Source organism: Xiphophorus hellerii, chromosome 4 (genome assembly GCF_003331165.1).
Source record: "Xiphophorus hellerii strain 12219 chromosome 4, Xiphophorus_hellerii-4.1, whole genome shotgun sequence".
Taxonomy (NCBI): domain Eukaryota; kingdom Metazoa; phylum Chordata; class Actinopteri; order Cyprinodontiformes; family Poeciliidae; genus Xiphophorus; species Xiphophorus hellerii.
In genome coordinates, this window is record NC_045675.1 from 1,755,776 (window position 1) to 1,774,804 (window position 19,029).

General features: G+C 39.4%; 2 protein-coding genes and 1 long non-coding RNA gene across 4 annotated transcripts in view; 2 read left to right on the plus strand and 1 right to left on the minus strand.

Moving 5' to 3' along the window:
* The window catches only part of LOC116718326 (para-nitrobenzyl esterase), a 32,582-nt gene that overhangs the window by 5,053 nt on the left and 8,500 nt on the right, over positions 1–19,029 (minus strand). For both annotated transcript variants that reach the window (XM_032560162.1, XM_032560161.1), the window contains 3 exons: positions 18,183–18,379; positions 742–941; positions 615–673 (listed from right to left, as the gene is read on the minus strand). In XM_032560162.1, the coding sequence (XP_032416053.1) occupies positions 615–673; positions 742–941; positions 18,183–18,379 (456 nt within the window). The remainder of the gene's footprint in view (positions 1–614; positions 674–741; positions 942–18,182; positions 18,380–19,029) is intronic.
* Positions 2,939–7,314, plus strand: LOC116718328 (E3 ubiquitin-protein ligase TRIM21-like). The gene is made up of 2 exons (XM_032560163.1): positions 2,939–3,052; positions 5,242–7,314. The coding sequence occupies exon 2, from the start codon at positions 5,251–5,253 to the stop codon at positions 6,907–6,909; it is 1,659 nt and encodes a 552-aa protein (XP_032416054.1). The 5' UTR covers positions 2,939–3,052; positions 5,242–5,250; the 3' UTR covers positions 6,910–7,314.
* LOC116718329 (uncharacterized) lies at positions 7,753–9,352 on the plus strand. The gene is made up of 3 exons (XR_004338913.1): positions 7,753–7,939; positions 8,019–8,098; positions 8,650–9,352. It is a non-coding gene; the product is annotated as an uncharacterized LOC116718329 (long non-coding RNA).

Genomic DNA, 19,029 nt, shown 5'->3' on the forward strand with positions numbered 1-19,029 from the left:
GAAATGGTACCAATTCCTCCGGCTGATTATTTCACTTATGACGAGACATTTTTCCTGTTATAAGTGAAATAATCTGCCAGATGAACTAATAATTTTTAAAAATCTATATTAAGGATTTATTGACGTAAAACAAGCAAAAAAAAAGAAATCTTGCTGAAAATTACTTCTAAGTTAATTTTTTTTTTTTTTTCTCCGAAGAGTTTTTGCGGCGCTAGTGGCTCGTATTTTTTCTACAGTAGGCAGACAGGAAGGAGGGTGAGGAGAGGGGGGGGGGACATGCGGTAAAGGGACCGGGAGTCGAACCCGCGACGTCCGCGGCGAGGACTAAGGCCTCCAAACGTGGGGCGTGCTGTGGTGGCGCAGGGGGTTAGCACGCCCCACTTCTAAGTTAATTTTGTCTTCTTTCAAGTGTACTGAGATTTTTACAAACTGGACAAAAATATTTAAGATTTTGTGTTTCTGCAGTAAATCAGTGACTTATTGATCGCAGACCTGAAGCTACTCCTGCAGTAAAATTAGAAAATATTTTAATCAGTTTCATTCAATGTTCAGAGTTACTTCCTGTGCAGAAACAGGAAGTCGTCCATCAGCAGGCGGGAACACTCTGACCTTACCTGTTACATACAGGCTGTAATCCCCCCAGGTCCAATCAGAGATGTTTAGAGCAGGAGGACTGTGGAGGAAAACACTGGAGTCAGAAACCAGAACCAGAACCGGAACCAGAACCAGAGAAGTTCCCACCTGAAGTCTGCCTCCTGCTCCGTCGTCCCGACTACAAACGGCACGTCGCTGAAGTTTTGCTTTTTCTCCCAAACCTCAAAAGGCGGAGCTTCCAGGACGAATCCGTCCACCACGGCGACCGGCCCGATGAGGCGCCCCCTGGTGGGGAGGTCCGTTAGATCCCTTCCGGCCCAGGACGGGTACTCGTCCCACGGGATGGCCTGGGAGAAGCACAGATACCGTCTGAACCCTGAGGGTGGACCTACAGGGTTTATTAAATATGGCGGATATTATATTTAATATCGTTGATTAAATATGAATTATGCCAGAGAAGAACCAGAGGTTGTGAAGAGAGAAATGATAAACTTTTTATTGTTTCTCTCTTTAAAAATATATTTCTCTGCACTCAGAGCATGTCTTTGATAAAGACATTTTACAGTTTTTTATATTTATGGAGAGTTACTAAATTTTGTTATTTTGTTTTTCTTATTAAATTGTCTTAATAAATTTTTTAGAGTGTGTGTGGCTAATTCAATTTCTTCTATTTTTAAAATACAATTTGTTTGTTTTTTATTCTTTATTTTAATAGTATTTTCAGTTTGTGTTGCTCATCACTGAATAACATGTTGTGCCTTATTTTAATAGTGTAAAGTCTAGTAAACTGTTATTTAAAAACTAATTCGCCTGGGAGATTTGGAATGTCAAAAATAATTTTGCTACAATAAATTAAATAAAAATGAACAACCTGCTGTTTAAACATCAAACCTGTGAGTGTTTGAGCGTCCAGAGAGGCACCATTAAAAGTTTCCAGTGACATTTTAAAAACCCAGTAAGAGGAAGATGCAGCAGTTCCAGTAATGAAACAAAATGATGATGAGAGATGAACTCTGGAGTCGTCCTGAGGTCGCAGTGAAACGCGTCGAGCCGAAGCTCTGCGGTAATGTCGGCGTCTCCTCGCCACGTTTTCCATTTAGGAAACCTTAATGGAGTTTCAGAGTGAAGGAAAATGTGTGTTTAAGCACGGCCATAAATTTCACTTTCCATTTATTAAGCGACGCTCGGGTCCACGAGGACCCGGATCTGACATTTACAATCCATAAAGATGAAAAAGTGGTTTTACATTTTTGCAAATGTCTTCAGTGGAGAGTAAAATAAAAAGCCTGAATATTAGAAAGGAAATTAAAGAGAATTATGATTACAGTATTTTAATTACTAGCATATCTTCTCTGCTCTGACACTAAATAAATCTTTTCCTCAGAGTTTCTTTACGCCAGGGGTCACCGACCTTCAGCCGGATACTGAGGAACACAAACGGCTGCTTGTTTCATACAGACAGGAGTCTTTGGCTCAACCTTTACAACAATAATATATTTACATATATATGATTACCTGCTGCCTGATCATATTAATGTTAAGGAATATTCATCAGTAATGATTTACCAAGGCAGATGTGGTTAATGGTTATTAAGTGATCAGAAGTTCTTAGTTCACAGAGTTTTAAGTTTGATGCCCTTTAAAAATCTTCTGTGATTCTAGATGAGAGAGTTTGGATTAATGCAGCAGCGCCTGCAGCTCTACGGCTTTAAGGAAAACATAAAACAAAATAGTTTTTGCATTGTTTTTATTATCTAACCCTCTTCACCATTAACAAAATGTGGAGAAAAAAAAAATATATATATATATATCTTTTCTTTTACCAGTTATTTGTTAATTCTTACATTATGTGTGAATTGTGAGACAGGTATTTTTTGTTTTTAAGCATATGCACTGATTTCGTTGTCCTTGTGACAATGACAATAAAGATTTATCTTATCTTATCTATCTTATATTTTGTGTCAAACATCTTGTCACATCAGTGTGAGTCTGTAGACGTGGCGGGACGCCGAAGTCTAAATGTTATCAGTTTACTTTTGTTCATTTAGCAGCTTGGAGCTTTTCCTGTAGCTAAAAATGAATGATCAGAGTTTGATCCTCCCGTAGTTCTAAGGGCGGTCGTTTGGATCCCGCCTGAGGATTTTACTGTGTGCAGTTCATAAACTCATATGAGACCCACCAGAACCGCACGGTAAAAAGCTCAGGTGGGTCCAAACGACCAGTCTTAGAATATGGGAGGATCAAACGCCACTCATTAATTTTTAGCTACAGAAAAGCATAAATGTGCTCCACCTTTAGAGTGACTCACATTAAGGAGGAGCAACAGAGTCATGAGATTAAAACGTGGCTCTCCAGAAATTAAAATAAAAGTTGGTGAAAGCCTGAGCTGCTGTGGAGAAAAACCTCCCTGTTTCCTTCAAACTGAGTTTATGATTTTCTGCTCAACAGACTGATACTGGTGAGTTCAGCAGAAACTGGTTTACTGGGTTTCTACTAACAGAAAATATAACAGACTTTTCTATCATCTGAAGAGTAGCAGATAAAAATTCTTAGTTTTTGCATTATTAGTTCTTAGGTCTGTTTTTCTAAGTTATTCTGGTATTCTCATTCCTGAATAGTTTGTATTTAGTTTATTCTAGTTTAAGTCTTTTCATTTTCTGTTAGTTTCTTTTACTCCTTCCTCATCAAGTTTTGTGATTCCAGTTCATGTTGAGTTTCAGTTTATTCTTTAGTCCTGATTATTAGTTTTTTCCTTTTTATTATTCCAGCCATGTTCTTGTATCGGTGCTTTGATTTCCATATTCATCCTTATTAGTTTCATTTGCTGTTCATTTCTTTAAGTGTTGCTATGTTGATGTTTTATTTAGTGTTATGTTTCTCGTCTACATTGATTTATTTTCTTAGATTATTATCAGGCCTGTTTCTTGGTTCCAGTTCCTCAGTTCAGCTACTTTGTCCCAGTAATCAAACCCATTTAACCAAACTGGGTTACAACCAGTTTCACCAGTTATTCAGGTTTCTAGCTTTGTTTCCTGCTCTGCTGGATTCTCTGTTCTGTTTTGCTCAGTTCATGTTTGTTCCTTCCTCATGCCAAACGTGTTTAAGTTTATGAGTTTATAGAGAAAATAAATCAGCCTAATGCCAGCCTGTCTGTGATTGGCTCTCTGAGACCCACCATGACAGCAGCAGCCATTCAGCTGTGGAAAACACCTTGGTGGACCTAGCCCCGCCTTCCAGACGCAGCTCCTCCTCTGAGTTTCACAGAGCGGCGTAACCCTACGACTCCCTCACTCAGCTCCTTCAGACTAGTCAGCAGTAATTAGCAAACACCTGCTGGAACTGCTGAGGTCATTATACAAACTTTCTGTTGGAGCCATTTATTAATCTTAATACATTTGAAATTTGCTAGTTTATTCTTAGTTTACTTTATATTTTTGTATTAGTTACAGATTTTATTGGTAGGTAAATAGTTATAGATTTTATTTGTTTTTGTTTCATTATTTTATTTGTTTCTCTAAGTAAGACAGAAAGAACTGTGGGTCCATCTTCTATAGACTGGTACAGAACCAGCATGCACTGGGTTTGGGGCCTATAGGTTTTTACCAGAGCAGGAGAGGCAGCAAGAAACAATGAAAAGTTCGATTTTGTTATTTGCTTGTCAATCTGGAGAAAATAAACCATAAAGAGGAACCTTCAAGTTTTGGACATTAGTTCTTCTTTTGCCTGCGTACAAAACCTCATCCCAGTGCAGCAACAATGGGGTTAAACCAGTGAGTCCCAAAGATTTTCTGCCCCCCCCCCCAATGGATTACAATAAAATTCCCCCCAAAAGAAAAAAAACCAAAAATCAACTGGGCACACATCGTTCAACCAGACATAAACCTTTACACAAATTTTGTTTTCAAACTCCACTGAAGTTTATTTCACACTTCAGGTTGTAACAAAACAAACTACAAACCACCTTTACAGTGAAACACTTTTGTGTAACTATTTTTTGTTTATTATTATTATAATTCATCAATACCGCTTCCAGCATCCCACCTGCAATGGCACTCTGCCCCCACTAGGGGGTGCGCCGCACATTTTGTGAACCACTGGGTTACAGGGTTAATAGATGAGCCATGTTGTGATGACTTCATGAAGGCGGAGTTTCAGAAAGAGCAGGAGCTTCTTAAAGAGACAGGCAAAAACTCAAGGCACTAGATTATGAAGACAAATTTCTTATGTCATAGTAAACAAACAGATTTTTTGTAACAACTTAAAGTAACATATTTACTCTATTGGGTAACAATATTTGGAGGTATGAAGACTGACATGATGCTGTCATAAACATGGAGTCTTAATGAACATTTACGAATATTGTCATGAAGTGTCATTCTGCAAATAATGACATTTTTAATGCAAAGTTACATAAAAACTTGTATTAAAAGTACATTAAAAGTGTCATTTAACAAATGAATTTCATGACAGCGATCAAACATTCATCAAGACTCCTTCATGTTCATAACAGCATCATGACAGTTTTATGCACAAACCATCAAATAAAGTTTTACCCTTGCCTCCAACATGACTCTAAATCTCTACATACTAAAATAAATGCCCCTTAATCAACTTGTTTTAACTGAAGCTTCCCTGATTTGTCCTCAGAGTTCAGAAATGTCTTCTGGCAGCAACCTGCGGTCTAAAGATCAGTTTCTTTGCTCCATCTGTCTGGATGTGTTCACTGATCCAGTCAGCACACCATGTGGACACAACTTCTGCAAAACCTGCATCACTCAGCTCTGGGATGGAAATGTTTCCTACAGGTGTCCTCTGTGCAACGAGCATTTCGCCTCCAGGCCTCAGCTGAGAGTCAACAGCTTCGTCAAAGAGATGGTTGATCAGTTCAGAGGTGAAGCTCAGCAGGAAGCCAGCAGCAGCTCAGAGCAACAAGCTGCCAAACCAGGAGAAGTTCCCTGTGACGTCTGCACTGGACCCAAACTGAAGGCCCTGAAGTCCTGCATGGTGTGTCTGCTCTCCTACTGCCAGACTCACCTGGAGCCTCACCTGACCGCTCCACGTCTGAAGAAACATCAGCTGATGGAGCCGGTGGAGAACCTGGAGGACAGGATGTGTCTGCAGCATGATAGACCTCTGGAGCTGTTCTGTAGGACCGACCAGAGATGCGTCTGCTTGCTGTGTCCTGTTTTAGACCACAAGAACCACGAGTTTGTTCCTCTGAGAGAAGAATCTGAAGGAAAGAAGGCAGAGCTGAGGAAGACGGAGGCTGAAGTTCAGGAGATGATCCAGAAGAGACGACTGAAGATCCAGGAGATCAGAGAGTCGGTGAAGATCAGTAAAGATGCTGCAGACAAAGAGAAAGCTGGAGGTGTTCAGATCTTCACGGCTCTGAAAGAGTCTGCTGAGAGAGGCCTGAAGAAGCTCCTCAAGGAGATCCAAGACAAACAGGAAACTACAGAGAAACAGGCTGAAGACTTCATCAGAGATCTGGAACAGGAGATCTCTGAGCTGAAGAAGAGGAGCTCTGAGGTCAAGCAGCTCTCACAGGATGAAGATCACCTCCACCTCCTCCAAAGCTTCTCCTCCCTGAAAGATGCTCCACCCACCAAGACCTGGACAGAGGTCAGAGTTCATCCACCATCATATGATGGGACTGTGGTGAGAGCTGGGACTCAGCTGCAGGAGGAGATGAAGAGGATGATGGAGGCTGAGATGAAGAGGATGAAGAGGATGATGGAGATGAAGAGGATCCATCAGTTTGCTGTTGATGTGACTCTGGATCCTGATACAGCTAGTCCCTGGCTCATCCTGTCTGATGATGGAAAACAGGTGAAAGATGGAGATGTGAAGAAGAATCTTCCAGACAATCCAGAGAGATTTTTTTACTGTCCGTGTGTTTTAGGACAGCAGAGTTTCTCTGCAGGCAAATTTTACTTTGAGGTTCAGGTTAAAGGAAAGACTGAGTGGGATTTAGGAGTGGCCAGAGAATCCATCAACAGGAAGGGAAAAATTGCAGCAACTCCTCAGGACGGTTTCTGGACTGTTGTGCTGAGAAATGGAAATGAGTACAAAGCTGCTGCTGGACCTTCAGTGCGTCTCCATCTCTATCCTCGTCCTCAGAAGGTGGGGGTGTTTGTGGATTATGAGGAGGGTCTGGTCTCCTTTTATGATGTAGATGCTGCAGCTCTGATCTACTCCTTTACTGGCTGCTGCTTCAAGGAGAAACTCTACCCATTCTTCAGTCCCTGCAAAAATGATGGAGGTAAAAACTCTGCTCCTCTGATCATCTGTCCTGTTAATCAGGCTGATCGTTGATCTGATGAAGATGATGAAGATGATGAAGATGAATCTGAGTGACTCTGCAGGTGAAGTCCTGCTGCTGGAGAGGAGAGTTTGGAAACATCCTCAGCAGGAAATCAGTTATTTTCTGCTTCTGATTAGTTATAAAGTCAAATCAAATTGTTTTATCTCAGAGTTTATTTCATTGTTCTACTGATTGTTTCATCTTGTTTCATTTTTCTTGTTTTATTGATGAACAATTTTAAACCTGCATTCAATGTTTCAACCTGTTCATCAAATTAAACTGATTTTTAATAATAGTAACAGTTAAATCTTGTTTTTCCTCATTAAGTTCTGCTTTGTGGTGATTTTATGTGAACTTTTCATCAGAAGTGTAAATGTACCATGTGATGATTGATGAATAAATATTAAACTGTGAAATTGACTGTTTTCTATTCATTTTTGATGTTCTATTAATCTTGAATCCTGCATGACTGGAACTGTATCGATGGTAATTCTTCTTCTCTTCATTGTTTCTGTTGACGTCTTGGTGCAGCTCCATGTTTCTGCCACTGGCAGCTTCAGTTCAGTGTCAATTCAATAAAGTTTATTTGTATCCCATGTTTCAGCAACAAGGTGATTGAAAATGCTTTAGATAATTAAAAACACAAAAATGAAAATTCATTGAACACAGTAAATTATTGGAATCTTACATTTTGCCATCGTTACACATTAACATTTTGATTAATGTTTCATTTTGTTGTTACTGTTGATCTTGCTGTGGTTCACTTGTCAGGTCAGAAGTGGCTGATTTTATAACACTTTATGTTTATTGTAGATTTTTCTACATTTGCTGTGGTCATGTGTAACCCACGTGACCGCCACGCCCCAACCACCTTCCCTTTAAGCCGTCCCTTTAACAGCTGGGACCCTCATGTGTATTTCCGGGTTTCCACTGTGCTGCTGCTCACTGTTGGTTGTGGCGTTGGTTGTTAATAAAACAATCTCAAATCTCCAACTCGACTCATCGCTGAACGAATTCATCTCTAAAACTCGAGGATCTGCGGTGAGTTAAGTACCATCTGAACTTGACGTTGTATCAGCAATACTAGCGCCGCTAATATATCCGCTGCAATACTCACCAGGTTGGGCTTTGTTGATGCCTGGTTTACCTTCTGATGAGAACAAGTAACATCCACTTCCTCAAACAATCCGTTACTCGACGGTGAGTAAATATTCATCCATATATGATGGGGCGTTATTTCCGCTGTGCGCCGCCAGTTAGCATTAGCTACCAACTCGACAATCAGTTGCCACATCAGCTCAGTCCACTTACTAATAACTTACTTAATAAAAAGTCACACTGTTAAAGCCGAATTAAAGGCCACACCTTTAATATTTAAAGGCTTCTCTTTCAACTTTAGATTTGATTATTTTTCATGATTTCTTTGTTTATTGTTGTATTCCATGCTGGTGCATCAATGAAGTCTGGTACCTAATATGATTTTGTTTATAGCTACTTTGATCAATCACATTCTTAAAGTTGATTGATTTGATTTATTATTAGCTGTTCGTAGCGACTGCTAATTACCTTGAGAAATTTTGAACTTGAATTATGAAGTGCACTTTTTTTAAAAGGATTTTTTTCCCTCATGTTTATAATATATGAAGTGGTTGTCAATACATAGCAGTATGTATTTGTTTTTTTTTCCCCATTTAGCTTATATAAATATAACATTTATATATGAACTTAATGTATGTTTTCTGGCCTTTTAGGTCAGGTTTTTTTTTTCTCCCCCTTCATCAACTCGCTTGCTGACGGAGGATGGCGAGCTACCCACACACCACCTGGTGGTAGGAAAAAGAAAGACACTCTCCACACAGGAAAACCAAACAACACTTTCCATACAGGAAACAAAATAAACTCTAAGGGAGTATCTAAAGGAAAAGAACAATTCTCCCGTTGCTCTTGGACTTTTGAACTACATTTGGTTTTGAAGTATTATTGATTATTTCATTTTTGGTTTGTTCTTTTTTCCCTGTCCTTGTTTCTTTTGAACAATTTCTCTTTGTTTAGTTTTTGCTGTTAGTATTATTATTATTATTATTATTATTGTCATTATTATTATCATTACTATTTCCACTGCAATAAATGGCAATATAAACAAAAGCTCTTTGCATCAGTTGCATCAATTATCCACCCAATCATGACTCCATGCCGTACCTATTTCTGATTTTATAGAGTGGTTAACACTAAGCCCTGCAGTCAGACCTGCGCCTTTAAGAAGAGCGTTACATGTGGCGAGCTAGCCAGGAGTCTTGTAGTGGGTGAATAATTGCATAATTCCACAGTACCTTTATTTTGGATGTGTTATCATTATCAATAACAAAAACAAAAATGGATGTTGTTACTCAGTTGGGGTTAAACATGCAACGATCTGTGTTAGTTACTGGCACTCAGAGCAGTGAGGATGAAAAAGAGATAGTTGATCGTTTACAATGTAATAATAATTTGATTATGATTCAATACTCCATGCTCAACAAAGCAAATTGTTAAAGTCACAATGTGCTCACAGTGTTTCTCTCAGAGAAATTAACACATGAGACAGAAATTCTTAGACAGGTAATAGAACTATATATATAGATTCATCATTTCCCAGAGTTAACGTCGGTACTTTCAGTCTGCAGTGGTTTCACCAGCACTTCTAAATGTTGCCCATCAACATACCAGGACTTTTCCTCGTTCTAACAGGTGTTGCATCGATATGCTTCCTGACTGCTCTGCTTCTACACGGATCACAAAACTCAGAAACAGAAAAACTCAAACAAAGAACGAAGCAAAGAACTAGATGAGAATCAGGCCATGAAAACAAAGAATTGACAATAATGGATTTATTTCTTTAATGACATTTTATTTCATGTCTTTATTTTTATGTCACTGTTTGTGTCATGATTTAATTAAGAACCAGCTTTGTTCTTTCAAATATCTGTAATAAAACTATTGATCTATAAATCAATAACCAGGTTCTGTCCCATATATGTATGACATTAATCCCTTAACCTCCACCGGATCGCCCGCCTGCTGGTTTTCCATTGTATTTTGTGGGGCTGAGATTTAAGGGTTTAAACTGCCAGAGCCTACAGCACCCCCTTTTGATTGACACCCCAGTTGACCAATAATGTTATGAAATGGCTAGCGTACCGTTAGCAGGGCGGGGGGGGGTCAAAGGAGAGATGGTGGGGGGGCAGACGGACGGACAGCGAGAAGGGGGAGGAGGTCTGACTGTACGCTAACCCCTCCAGCCCCCCAGATATGCTACTTTATTTATATAATTCTAAGTAATTTTCACTATCAGTAATGTTGTTTCTATCTGACGATTCCTCTGGTCATTATCTTTCATTAGAGCCTCATTAATGACTGTATGTCAAAGCACTGAGGAGTTACAGTCATTTAAAGTTTGTATATCAGGTGTTGTCCAAGTGTGCCGTTTGGAGACTAAAAATGGAGACTCCAAACGGCACACTGTACATCCTCTAAAATAAACATGTCCAAAACGACATTTCTTTTTGTGCTATTTTGATCAGTCTTGAAATCCACGAGCAGAATACTTTATTCTACAGATTTATTGTACTTGCCAGTCCATACATTCAACACTCGATGTGCATTCACAAGAAAAAAAAAATGAAAAATCTGGGTGAAGCAAAATTTACTACTACTTACATCCATCCATCCATCCATTTTCTGTTCACCCTTTGTCCCTAATGGGGTCAGGAGGGTGCTGGTGCCTATCTCCAGCTACGTTCCAGGCGAGAGGCGGGGTCACCCTGGACAGGCCGCCAGTCTGTCGCAGGGCAACACAGAGACATACAGGACAAACAACCATGCACACACACACTCACACCTAGGGAGAATTTAGAGAGACCAATTAACCTGACAGTCATGTTTTTGGACTGTGGGAGGAAGCCGGAGAACCCGGAGAGAACCCACGCATGCACAGGGAGAACATACAAACTCCATGCAGAAAGACCCCGGCCGGGAATCGAACCCAGGACCTTCTTGCTGCAAGGCAACAGTGCTACTGTGCAGCCCTCAAACTACTTACAGTTAAAGTATTTATAAAAATAAAAAATTTAGCTCGTCATCTTCATAAAGAGACCAAGCTTTTGCATGTACTCCAAATTGCTCAAGAACAGTGTAAGAGTGGAAGTACTTTTTATGGAGTTATGTTTTTTACTGAGGAAATCTGGCGCCATTAAAGGTCAATTTAACTTAGCCTCCCAACTTTCCCTTGTGTGCGAAGCCCGAAGTTGGACTAAAAGAATGTCTGGGAAATAAACTGTTTAGATAGATAAGAATAATAATTGGCTTATTTGGCACTTCTGAAACGAAGCAGATGTGAGGTCAAAAAGATCTGAATACTCCCAGAAAAAACCAATACACATTCTATACAAAGGCAGCCAAGAGTCCTACGTAAAACACACGGAAGACACGAGCAGTAATGCTATTGGTCAAAACTTGCCAACTCACACCAGTGAGAATGAGAATTGCATAAAACAGGTTGACTCCAAGAATACAGTGAGATTTTGGGGGATTTTTACGAAGTTGTAAGATGATCTGTGGAAGAGTGTAATAAATCTCCGCCCTCCGTTTCCTGCAGCAAAAGGACTCGTCTCTGAGTATTATTTCCTATCTATAAAATATAATTAAGAGTTTAAGATCCTTCTTAATCCTACAACAGCAGCTGATTTGATTTGGGTTTACCTTTTCAGGTGTTTTTGGTGATTTAGGGGGTGAAGGTTAAGGGGTTTAAGGAGTACCATCACTAATGCTTTTCCACTTAAAGCTCTGGTTTACACAGTAAATGCCATGTAGGTGAAAAATTGAAAAAAACAAGGTTTCTGGTCTCCATACATGCAAGACATGGTGGATGAAATTCTAAGCCAGTGTGAAATATGTGCCGAAAATAATGCTCGAAAAGGCATAAAACCATGTATTGGACACATTCCAGTTCCAGAAGGACCTTTCAAACACCTGGTGATAGATTACGTAGACATGCTCAAACCAGTTCAAGGTAAAAGGTACATGTTGGTGATAATTGATCGTTTCAGTCGATGGGTCGAAGCAGTACCATCAAAAACCTTAGGAGCAGACACAGTTATCAAATTTTTGACAAGAGAAGTGATTCCAAGATTTGGAATACCATCTGAAATCAGTTCAGACAATGGCTCAGGTTTTGTATAAAAAGTTGTTAAAGGCATTTTGCAAAAGCTACAAATCAAACAGCGTTTTGACGCAGTCTACCATCCTCAAAGCCAAGGATTGGTAGAACGCATCAACGCCACGTTGAAAGCAAAACTTTGAAAGATTTGCGCATCAACTAAACTAAACTGGGTAGATGCTTTGCCACTAGCACTAATGAGCTACCGCATGCAAATGCACAGAAGCACGGATTTAACCCCACAAGAAATGCTAACTGGCAGACCGATGCCTGTGCCGCAATGGAGGTTACCTTTTAAAGGACCTCCCCTTGAGCAATTGCAAACTGAGTTGAAAGACTACGTTGAAGAACTAACTGCTATCCATAGAGCTATCTATAGATATCTATAGATAGCTCTATGCTATCTATGGATAGCTCTATGGATAGCAGAAGTGATTTGCAGGAAAAATCCAGAAGTCCAGAGTCAGCAGTGTTGGAGCCACTGGTGAAACCAGGCGATTTGGTGTACATCAAGGTGTACAGACGCAGATGGCATGAGGCCCGATGGGAAGGACCTTATGAAGTCAAAAGAGCAACCCCAACGGCTGTCCAAGTAGAAGGAAGTATCACTTGGCATCATTTGACTCATTGCACTAAAGTTCAAAATAAGGACAGAGTTAAACTTGAGTTTGACAAGGAAAATGAGCAGAAGCCTCACAGCAATGAGACTGATACTGATAACTGTCCAACTGTGGATGTTGACAGAAGTGGTGAGCCATGCAATGGTGGCGACAGCAGAGACAAACTCATACAATCTGCAGGTGACACCACGGGACAAACTGACCACGACGAACCAGAGTGACAGAACATGGACTCAAGGACAGCCTTGAGTCCACAAACGGTGACTTAGAGACAACTGCTCGCGTGAAAAGATCCATCTCCAATGAAAAAGACAAGTACCACACAACATATAAAATTCCACACAAGTACATGCCAGTGTTCTTTCCAGCAAGTGTCAACTCAGATGTTTCCAAGAAATTGATTCGTAAAACTAGACATGTGCACTTAGAATGGAAATGGACAGCAAGTTTAACAGAGACTGAATTTCAAACAAAGTTAGGAACAGAGTATGAAACCCATGTGAGCAATGCTAACCGAAAACTGTGTAGCAAGGCTGTTACAAAACAGAGGGACAGATATATCACGGATCAATGTTCAATCATTATGTACATTAGAGATGACGGATTTGACATAGAATTGAAAATGGGAAGACAGTGGAGTAAAGACAATGATTTCAAGCATTACATGATAATGAAAACCTTCACACAACCTAGATACATTTTATAAGGAAAGACAGGACAACAAAGTAACTCCAAGAGCCATGCATAAACTTCAAGACGTTCACCATACCTCTTTTTGACCAAGAGGAGATCCACTTTGGCAAAGAGCAATTCAGAATACATGGTATACCTGGTCCTAGTATACTGCAAGAGAATTAACACAACTATGACTATGACTGCATAGTTTGTACTGTTGCTCCTGGAGCAGCATCAATTGTTATTCCAGAAAAATACACATCTAAGGAGTGTGCAATTAGACAACGACAAAGCTGTAAAGAAGGTAAATTTATTCCAGTACTTGATGTAGTATCATTCTTTACAGTGCCAATGTGTGGTATGAATTGCAGATTATTATACGGTTCACGTAATTCACACCTTTATTTAGATAAATGGGCAAGTTGGAAGTATGAATCCGTTTGTGCAGAATTTAATATGACCACTACGCAGACCGCTCCTCCAGTGAATTATGAGGTAGATTATGATGCAGAATATGAATGTTTTGCAAATGGAGGATTTGAAAATGATGGAGGAATACACATAGGAAATACAACAGTTCAATGTAATGTTACTTGGGTTTTATCTTGGTTTAAACATGCTAACGTAACACCACTATTTGTTACAAAACCTATATGGTATCAAAATCCAGAATTTACAGAAGAAAACTGTGAAAATGTTACTAGAGCTATTCCCACACTATTTTTTCTAGGTGATCAGACATATCCAGTGGCAGACAGCTACTGGATGTGTGGTAATGACGTTTTAATCAACACATTGCCCCTAAAATGGGTAGGCCTTTGCACCCTTGTTCGAATGAAAGTACCAATAACCTTAGTGTATGAAGGAGTTGCAGACATAGTAGGAATGCACCACAATAAAACAAGGCTTCATAGAAGTCTGAGGGACTATGGATTAAATGACGGAGTATATTTGGATCTTATAGGTCAACCAAGAGGAATTCCTAATGAATTCAAAGCACGACATGAAGTCGCTGCAGGAATTGAATCTTTTATGGTACCCATGATCACAATTAATAAAAATGTTGAATGGATTAACTATATTTATTACAACCAACAGTAAATGATAAACTTTACCATTGAAGGATTTATGGCCCTAGGAGAACAACTTCATGAAACAAGTAGAATGACAAGACAAAACAGGCAAGCATTAGACTGGCTCTTGGCCAAAATGGGAGGAGTTTGCCATATGTTCACCAATGAATGCTGCACTTATGTACCTACGCATACCTCGCCGAAAGGTACATTTAGAGTAGTAATGATCAAACTGAATAAACTGAAAGTGGAATTTAAAGAAAATGCAAGAAAGAACAACTGGCCATGGAAAAGTCTGGAGGAAATTTTAGGTGGATGAGGAGACTTAGCAGCCAAAATAGGAATAACTATAGTAGTAGTACTAATCGCTATTTTTCTGCTTGTGTGTTGTGTGATCCCTATCATGAGGAAATGGATCGTGGGGACTGTATACAGATGGATGACCAAGGACAGCGGACATCACACAGACTAATGCACAAGGCCGCCTGGACTGATGAACCCATGCTAAGCTCAAGGACATTTCGATGCCTGAACTAAAAGCGTTTATGGTTTGTTCAATGATCTAAGGAGTTCAAGGAACTGAAACAGAACCTGGGGTGGAATAAAACGGACTCATGGGAAAAAACACTGTTCGTATACATCACTACACATATCATTACACAATTATATACAATACAACACAAGTGGCCTACACATAGTTAGTACACTAGGAACACGTGTGAATGTGAGTAAGCAAGAACATGTGTGACTATGAATGACAATGTGAGTTTGAATGAATATGTGAATGTAAGAGAGTATGTGGATGAGCACAAGCAATAAGCTACAATGGTATTTCTACGAAGACTTTGATTATGATTCAATACTCCAATTATTCAATCACCCTGAATTATATGTGCGTTATGGATATTTCTTCATAAACTGTCATCAAGATTATGTATCAATGCTGATGTATTACTCATTGTCATGAATATCTATGACTTGGTCCACTGTGGATCCATGATTGTATTACATTTGTGCCAAAAGAATCTGTTATTGGCAGTTGCCCGTTGCGGGCGGGAACCATAAGGTAGTTTTTTCCCTGGAACAATACAAATCACCAAAAAAGGCCAACAGGGTTTTTCGATCTTATATGAATGGAAGAACAATCATGGAAGCAATGGGCAATATGTTAATCAATGTATAGGAATTATTATATTAGTTAATTCACTCATGAAGGCAATGTTTATCCTCTCACTTAATCCTATCCGCTTTTGGGGCGTGCCGTGGTGGCGTAGCGGTTGGGCGCGACCCGTATTTGGAGGCCTTGAGTCCTCGACGCGGCCGTCGCGGGTTCGACTCCCGGACCCGACGACATTTGCCGCATGTCTTCCCCCCTCTCCTTCCCTGTTTCCTGTCAGCCTGCTGTCACACAAGGGACACTAGAGCCCACAAAAGACCCCCTGGAGGGGTAAAAAAAAAAAAAAAAAAAATCCTATCCGCTTTTAAGTGACTTTTTACACATTTAAAAAGGTTTATATTTGAGGATTATATTCACATGTAGTCATGACACTTACTATAGCAATGAACAATAAACAACTGCTAAGCCTAACTAGATTCCACTTGAAAGCAGAATAGGGGGGATTATGTAGGAGCGGAAATACTTTTTATGGAGTTATGTTTTTTACTGAGGAAATCTGGCGCCATTAAAGGTCAATTTAACTTAGCCTCCCAACTTTCCCTTGCGTGCGAAGCCCGAAGTTGGACTAAAAGAATGTCTGGGAAATAAACTGTTTAGATAGATAAGAATAATAATTGGCTTATTTGGCACTTCTGAAACGAAGCAGATGTGAGGTCAAAAAGATCTGAATACTCCCAGAAAAAACCCAATACACATTCAATACAAAGGCAGCCAAGAGTCCTACGTAAAACACACACAAGACACGAGCAGTAATGCTATTGGTCAAAACTTGCCAACTCACACCAGTGAGAATGAGAATTGCATAAAACAGGTTGACTCCAAGAATACAGTGAGATTTTGGGGGGATTTTTACAAAGTTGTAAGATGATCTGTGGAAGAGTGTAATAAATCTCCGCCCTCCGTGGCCTGCAGCAAAAGGACTCGTCTCTGAGTATTATTTCCTATCTATAAAATATAATTAAGAGTTTAAGACCCTTCTTAATCCTACAACAGCAGCTGATTTGATTTGGGTTTACCTTTTCAGGCGTTTTTGGTGATTTAGGGGGTGAAGGTTAAGGGGTTTAAGGAGTACCATCACTAATGTTTTTCCACTTAAAGCTCTGGTTTACACTGTAAATGCCATGAAGGTGAAATTTTACTGATGATACTCTGATATCCCGTTCTCCTGAAGGCTGCATGGAGCTGCAGCACAAGAAGTTACGAGAAAAACTGATGAGAAGAAGAGTTATGATTGATATGGTTTCAGATCCATGTTTTAATGTTGCAGTTTTTCACCAGTAGTTCAAGGTTTAAATGTGTTGTTTTAAATCTTTTGCCAAACTTAGCAACTAAGATCAGAAAATGTGACACCTCTCCAAATGAAAATCTCTGAGTTGATAAAAAGTCTATACATTTTTAATGTTAATCAATTAATTGAAGCAAAAATATTTGCTTAATTTGTACTCCTTTGGCAAACGTCTGGACTAGATTCATAGTTTTAGGCGACGCTCAGGCAGAGCGGCAGATGTCAGCCATCCGGGTGACCAGTCAGCTCTTCAGTTCACAAACCATAAAAAAAATAAGCTTGTAAACTGGGGTTAAGAATAAATAATCCTGTCTTTTCCTCCATCTCTTTTAGCTATTTGAATGCTCGTGTATATACACATGCACTCACATAGAGCACAATCGCACAAAGCTTAAAGCTAAAGGAAATGTCATGTTAAGAAACGCAGTCTTTAGGGTGCAGCTTAGATAGAGGCTAACAGGGAATTACAAACTGTTGTTTGATGCATTTTGCTCTGTTAGCCCATAAGGGTAGCATGAACAATGGCCCAGCGCTGTATTTTAGTCTTAATAAATGGAAATCATGAATTCAACTCACTGACTCTTCTTCAACGTGACACATCAAGAACCTAATGGACAAAAGATAATTCTCCACACCGGAGAACTACTGCATCTCTGCTGTGGAGATAAATCCACGCACACAGTAAAAAGCTCAGATATAGTCCAAACGGCCGCTCCTAGAACTACGGGAGGATCAAACTCCACTCATTCATTTAGCTTACAGAAAAAGCGCTAAGCTGCAAAGTAAACAAAAGTAAACTGACCAATAAGATTTAGGATTTGGCGTGCCCAACCCCACAGAATCACACTGATGAGCACAAGATGTTTGACACTAAAAATATTTTTTCTCCACAATTTTGTTAATAGTAACGAGGATTAGACAATAAAAATCCAAAAACTCACATTTTCTTTTTTTACTTAAAGGAAAACCTCGTGGCTGTACGTACAGCTGCAGGCGCATAATTCTGAACTTTAACCCTAGAAAAGATCACTGCGTTTTATACATGCAGTAAGTTATTTTAAACGTTTTTACAATTTATTTTTATTTAAATTCTAGATTATAAACAAATGGTATTACTTCAATGTAAAAACATTTAATTAAATAAATTTTTTTGGCAGTGCTCCCTGACGACAGCTGCTATTTTTAGAACTGGCCCTGCAGGCGACCAGGTGTCACCGTGTTGTGACTCCTGCTTTACACCTGCAGATGATCGTATCTTACCTGCAGCACCTGTCTCATGGAGAGACCTCGCAGGCAGGCCAGGTCTTTGCAGTCCGTCTTCTTCAGGAACACCAGGTTGTCCGATTCGGCTTTTTCCAGCGTCGCATTCAGTACGTACGAGCCGCTCATATCCACGGCGGCGTGAAACAGATCTTTGGCCAGCGGCGACGTCATCAAGGTCCACACCGAAGTCCCGCCTCCATCGGTCAGAGGAAACACACAAGAGGCTGCAGTTCACCTTAATGAAATACACTTCTGCTCCACTTACACTGTAAAAATGTGACTTTGAATAGAAGGTAACTCAACATTTGTCCCATTTATTATGGTAAACCAGGTATTAGCCTTCTTGTCTAGCTTACTAAATTTTGCTTCTCTAGCCCTTCAACACCTCTCAGTCCTGCGCAGCATCACTATTACATGAAAAAGTAAATACCACCATGATGTTTTAAAGACATTTGTATGGAAAAGGAAAGTTGCTGCTGTCAGTCATGATTCCACATCTCCTGTCATCAGAGGCCAGTTTCAAGTATGTTTTTTTTAGTTTGAAAAAGAAATTTTTAAAATAAAGCAAAAAGTTAACTAAAAAAACAAATTAAAATTGGCAAAGAATTTTTTAGTTTCAAAAAAACTTTTTTGAATAGATTTTATGGCCCTAATTTAGCCCCATATTTTTTTTAAGAAATGTAATGATCGAGATTTAGCTTTATATTTTTTTAACTTTATATCCCCAACTTAACTCTGTAATTTTTCTGAGCAAACATTATGACCCCGATTTAGCTCCATATTGATTTTGATAAAAACTATATGGCTGCAATTTAACTCTACAATTAATATATTTTTAAACAAG